General features: G+C 33.0%; 1 protein-coding gene across 1 annotated transcript; it reads right to left on the minus strand.

Moving 5' to 3' along the window:
* Positions 1-240: 240 nt before the first annotated feature.
* On the minus strand, positions 241-4,533 carry LOC112006147 (protein-L-isoaspartate O-methyltransferase 1). The gene is made up of 4 exons (XM_024038446.2): positions 4,262-4,533; positions 2,429-2,699; positions 1,704-1,868; positions 241-671 (listed from the first exon to the last, which is right to left on the minus strand). Exons 1-4 carry the CDS (start codon positions 4,520-4,522, stop codon positions 421-423), a joined length of 948 nt encoding a protein of 315 aa, XP_023894214.2. The 5' UTR covers positions 4,523-4,533; the 3' UTR covers positions 241-420.
* Positions 4,534-6,421: the final 1,888 nt, after the last annotated feature.

Raw genomic sequence — 6,421 nt, forward strand, 5'->3', positions numbered from 1 at the left:
AATTGCAATTCAAATTAACCTCCTTTTCACTGAAAATTACGAACAATTTGAAGAGATTCCCCACGTCATTGGTTTTAGAGACAAATTGCTTACTATTCTGCTCAAGATTGAATATTGCAATACTATTGTTAATTGTTAAGTATGGAGATGACAATGGCAGCTGTGCTAAATGACAACTTCATCGCACAGATGAAAGAGATTTTGACGTGTACAAAAGAGCAAAGATCAAAGATATTATGATTGAATGAATTAACAAACAGGCTTAAGACTATTATATAATCACATATGAGTCGTCATAAAAGATCTAAAAGCATCATATATATACAAAAACTCTAGAGAACTTGTAGCACAACCCAACTTCAACTACAACTACAGACCCCCAAAGTCTAGATAATTCCAGTTATGAAATTTACACTGCCCTCAGGCATTGCGCAACTGAGCATCTCGACTAGTAAGAGGTACGTAACGAACAGAGGTCTCAGTTCGGACACTCACAGAACCATCCAGGCTCTTTTCAACCACCTTCAAATCTTGGAATATGCTTCCAACAGGAATAACCATTCTTCCTCCAGGCTTCAACTGGTCAATAAGTGCCTGTGGGATTTCTGGTGCTGCTGCCCCAACATGAATAGCATCATAAGGTGCATGCTCTGGCCAACCTTGCCTTCCATCTGTCATTTGGATATCAAATCAACATTCAACAAGAATACGAACCAAGCTGATTAATATTTCATGTTTTCACCACTAACACATTTTAAGTAAATCAAGAACCATGCAAAATAGAAGCGCATTTTGGCAAGCAGCTTTCATTCAATGTCTCAATATAACCAAATGCACCATAGGCCAACAAAAAAATAATCAGAGGGAGCCTACACTAAATTAAGTTGAATATAAGTCCATGAATTCCATGTCTAGCAATTGTGTTGTCATGACCAATTACTCCAGTTGAAAATAGGGGAGGACTTGTTTTTGGATCGTTTACTCGAACCTTTCAAAAATCAGCCAAACAAAATCAAAAGGGTGTAAATCCACATGCATAGCTAGAGTTAAGGGAAATGTGTTAGAAGAACAGTTTTGGGAAGTTTCTTACGTAAAATAATTATCTCATGCTTCCGGTATATGTAAGGTATATGTCAGATTTGGTAATAATGGTTTGCATTAAAATTAAGTTAGATACAAGTTAGACACAAAATTTTACCGGCTGTACAATGTCGAAGTACCACTCACTCAGCTTGTGGATGGGCATAATACCATTTTCTTGACACAAACAATGGCCTCCGGCGAATTTCCAGCTTTGCAAGGGATCATGTTAACTTGTAGTAAAATCAGAAATTAAGGTGGAAAAAAAGTAACAAACCCTCAGTGGAATTTTTATTTTTGCTTACCACTACGCTCAATTGCTTTTAATGTGCTTCAAACAAAGTCTCTTGTTCATGTTCCAGTTTTATAAAACTAATTATGCTTTTTTTTTTTTAGTGGGTGTGAAAGAGGGGGGCAAGGTCCACCTAGATCATTATCATCATCAAATTTCCCCAAAAATGATATTCGCAAATAGACCTAAATCAATTGAAACATGGTCCATGTAAGGGCATATTCTTATTGTATTATCACTTTATGACATTCTTATGCCAGCTAGATTATTAGTATATTCTCTTCCTACATACATTATCTAAATGTCAAACTGTGGGTTCTCAAATACATACCGCCAACATGCACTGCAAGGGAACCTTCTTTCAATAATGGAGCAGCTGCACTTTTCTGAATATTCTGGATTGACGAAGAAACCAACTCAGGAATATGTTCCACGCCAACTACCCGACCCTGTGGTCCAACCATCAATGCAAAACAAGCTGTCAAATACCCAGTTCCTGCACACACAAAATGATGGTAAAGGTTAAGAAAAAGGGCAATATGAAATCTCCAAACTGCAGTTAATTTAAGAAGGCAACTGCACAAGATTACACAGTTGCCTCAGATAATGGCATAAAAAAAATCACTTAAGAGATTTTTTTTAGATTATTAATAGATTATCTAGATAATATATGATTGTGGGAAACCATGATTATATAACAACTAAAATTATGAAGATATAAATAAGCACTTCACTTTTCTTTACCTTTTTGTTCTGTAATTAAGGGAAAAGCAGGGGTGAGGGAGAAATGCAATCAGCTGCAGCTTCTACTTCTTATTCTTGAAGAAGGAGTTAAAAGTAAAGACATAGTAAAACTAACTTAACCACAAACTGTCTATATGTCACATCATGCAGGTAAACCAAGCATATTTTCACCTGTCCATTTTATTTCAGAGAATCCCAAAGTTCTCAAATGGTTGTGTGATATTACAAAGAGAAAATTCCCCATGAGATGTAAGGAAAGGATAGCAAATCAATATTCGTACGAAAACACAATAGATGGTGTAAGAAGAGCACCTGAACCAACATCCAAAGCATGCATGCCAGGCTGCAAATTCTCCTCCAACAATTGAAGGCAAGTGGCGTGCATATGAGGGGCAGAAATAGTAGCATTATATCCTATAGGCATGGGACTGTCATAATAAGGAGCATTCCCATCAGGTACAAACAAAGCCCTATCAACTTTCTCCATTACTTCAGCTACCTTCTTTGATCTAACCACACCATAAGTCTGCAAGTTCTCCACCATTGCTTTGTTCTTATTAATGCCACTTCCACTCCAGAATCGCTGAACATTAGCCCCAACCGCAAAAAATTAAAATAAAAAGCTTCAGTTGAATAATTCTTTTTGAATCAAGCTAACAGAGAAAATTGAAGCCCATTTCTTAGAATGTGCACAGAAACCAGACAGCAAAATAAATTATACCAAATGAAGCAAACTTTAAAAGCCTACTACATACAATAGCCGTAAATACCACTTCTATTAATACACAAATATTCATAAGCAACTTTACCAATGTGGCGCACACACAAATATTTGCATCAACCCCGGATGGCAAACTTGAACTCAATCTCATTGACATATATACCTTGTCATGTCGCATAGACTCCACAGCAGTGGCAGCTATGGGAAGAGTTTGTGTGTCCAAGGCTTTGGGACATGTATACAGTTGGATATCATCATTATAGAGGGTGCAATGAACCCCAATAAAAATGTTTAGTACAACATAATATGTAAACACTACTCGGAAGAAATTTCCCTGTAAATACACAAATCAGACAGTCCCAACAGAACCATATACACCAATCATCTCAAGGAACACTTCTTTTGCACCAATAAATGGAAAATATGAACCCCATATAAATAATAACCATAGATACAATTGAGAACCCACTGTATTCAAAAGGCACTAATTTTGCAGAATACCCAAATGAATCAAATGCTAGCATGAATGAATTCATTACCTACATTTACCTTGACTAATGAAAAATAAATAAAGAATCAAAGATGCATAACATTTAGTTTAGTCTCTTCAACTCAATTAACATATAAGTTTTGCAGAGATAAGCACCCAAAAAACAAGGCTTGAATACCTTTTTGCCTCCAAAATTTGGTCCCAAACTCGATTTAAAACATCGTTGTTTCCTTCCCTAAAGAATTCTTAAATATATCTTACTTTTTTTTCTTTTTCTTTTTTTGTGTGTTTTAAAAAAATTGACACATTAGTTTCCCAAGGTCTATTTAGTAAAATTTGTATATCTCTAGCATCGCTCAATCTAAAATGAAAATGCTAAAACTATAACCAATTTTACAACAAAAATCTTTAAAACTTCTAGGAAGCACAGACATTTAATTTAAAGTGCCATGCCCATGTCGCACTCGTGTCATACCCATATTATAATTTTTCAAAAATTATTCGCGTGAATAGAAAAACTTATATTTCAATGAATGTGATTAATGTCATATCGACAACATAATAAATAATTTTTTTGGTTATGCTTTGAACAATTGACATTATATAGTAAAATTTGTAAAATCCCGAGCATCACTAAAATCCAAAAGAAAACCGCTAAAAGCTAAAACTATTATCAATTTCACCACAAAAGGCTTATACAAACCAAAATGTAAATGAATACGATTAACACCATCCACAACACAACAAAATAACTTTTATGTAAAATTTGCTGTATTTCTAGCATTATTCAATCGCAAAGGCCAAAACTTCCACCAATTTTAATAATTCTTAATCAAAATGTTCGCGCAAGTTAAAATTTTTTTCTCAGGGTTTTCTCAGAAACCAAACAGTAAAATCAAACAAGAAACTGTTTATAGAGAGAGAAAGAGAGTACCTCCATGGGGAAGAAGAAAGAGTTGCCCGTGAGGAAATTAGGGTTTGGGAAGTGAGGAGAGAGAGAGTGCTGAAGATTTTTGGTAGCGCGTGATAAGAACAGAGGAGGAGAGAGAGAGTAACAGCGATTTTGGGATTGGGGAAGCAGGAGAAGAAGAGTGGTGAAGGTTAAGCGTTTTAGAGGAGAAGATGGGTGCGCACGATAGCGGCAACCATACGCTAACGATGCTTTTGCCTTTGGAGATTGAACAAATACATTCATATTTTCTCTCTCCTCTTTCCCTCTCTCTCTAAAGAAGAGTGGTGAAGGTTAAGCGTTTTAGAGGAGAAGATGGGTGCGCACGATAGCGGCAACCATACGCTAACGATGCTTTTGCCTTTGGAGATTGAACAAATACATTCATATTTTCTCTCTCCTCTTTCCCTCTCTCTCTCTTTCTAGCAATTTCTAAATTCTAAATTCTCCCACATAGTGCCACCTATGGCCACTCAAATACTCTCGACCCGACACGTGTCACGCATGGTCTTTTTCGCGATAATTCCATCAAAGAAGGTTATATCCACAAATTATTTTACAACATTTTTTTACAAACTATTGATGTGATAAATTCATACTAGTTCTAATCTAAACTCATTGCTAACATTACTTTTTTACTTATTAATAAATAATTACTCACCATATTAGTAGTTTACTAGCCTCTAAACACGCGTAACGCGCATACTTAGAAGTTTTTCTTTTTTTTTGAGTAAAAGTTAGTAATAATTTGGGTATCTATTATGGAAAAGAAAGATAAATTAAAAAAATATAAAAAATAAAGAAGAAGAAGAAGAAGAAGAAGAAGAAGCTAAATTTTAGGAAATAAAAAGATGAACATGAAGGAAAAAAATTCTAAATTTTAGGAGTTTTCTTTTTATTTTAAAATGAAATTTATTATTTGACATTTATGACCATATTTCTAAAAGAAATTACCCTTCATTAACAAATGTATTTTTGAACCATATAAAAGTTTAGTTCAAAGAGAGAAATCTTCTTATATATAGTATAGATATATCATCACACCTGCTTTGCACATGCAATGAGACTCTTTTTTATTTTAAGTTTAATGTAAATTTGATGTGATATTTTTTATTGTTAGTGAGGTTACATGTGAAGGAGTTTTTAAGAAGCTAAAATTTAGGATTTTGAAAATGTGTAAACTGCTGGGTTTAGTGCGTGCTAATTTTTAAAGAAAAAAAAATTATTTGCTAGTTTTTTTTTTTTTTTAATTTGATTGAATTACAATTTTAACCCTATTTTTTATTTTTTAGGAATAAGGATTTTCTAATTAGATTAGGGGCATTGTTGACATTTTTTAAAACCATAACTAACTTTTTGAATTCTCTTGATATATAGAGATTAGCATTTTCTTAATGGATTTGGAGTTATCTTCTTATGTATAATTTTAGTCACGTAACTTTTTTAATGCTAATCTATATCTATACTATTTATAAGAGGGTTCCCTTATTTGAACTAGACTTTTATATAATTCAAAAACAATCTCATTAATGAAGATATTCTCTTAAAAATAGACTCATAAATGTCAAATAAATAACCAATCTAACTATACTTTCTACAACACCTACAACTATTATGTTTTGAATTCAAAAAGAGAACTTCTAAATTTTAGGCTTTTTTTTCCTTCAAGTTCATCTTTTTATTCCCTAAAATTTAGCCATTCTTTATCCAAATAAAACACCTCCATTTTTTTTTTTTAACTAAGATAACTCCTAAATTTTAGTTTTCTTTTCCCTCAAATTCATCTTATTTTTCCTACACAATATTTTCTCTATATCACTACACCACTTTCAAACACATATTCAAAAAAGAAATTACAGTTATTGCTTAAAAAATTTTAGAGAAAAAAAAAATGGAAGAGCTACTGAACACACACAATGCGCAACATAAGGTAGTCTTATAAATTTATTTGTAACCAAACTTTGTCCATGATATTATAGATACCACAAAATTTAATACGTATATTTTACAAAATAATGTGTCATAGTCACCGATTACCAAAAAAAAAAAAAAGGTAATTGAAGTCTACCTACTAATCAAATTAATTGTTACATCAATTTATAAGTTTTATGTAGTAAAATTTGTAATATTTTTCTCCTTCTCTTC

The sequence above is a fragment of the Quercus suber genome, unplaced genomic scaffold (genome assembly GCF_002906115.3).
Source record: "Quercus suber isolate HL8 unplaced genomic scaffold, Cork oak 2.0 scaffold_238, whole genome shotgun sequence".
Lineage (NCBI taxonomy): Eukaryota > Viridiplantae > Streptophyta > Magnoliopsida > Fagales > Fagaceae > Quercus > Quercus suber.

Bases quoted from the DNA above. Each gene is read 5' to 3' on its own strand.
- LOC112006147 (XM_024038446.2), bottom strand. From the start codon at position 4,522: ATGAATGTATTTGTTCAATCTCCAAAGGCAAAAGCATCGTTAGCGTAT. The intron at 2,700-4,261 runs GTACTCTCTTTC...GCTAATGTTCAG, and splicing joins CTTTCTTCTTCCCCATGGAG to CGATTCTGGAGTGGAAGTGG. The intron at 672-1,703 runs GTATGTATTTGA...TCCAAATGACAG, and splicing joins CCTTGCAGTGCATGTTGGCG to ATGGAAGGCAAGGTTGGCCA.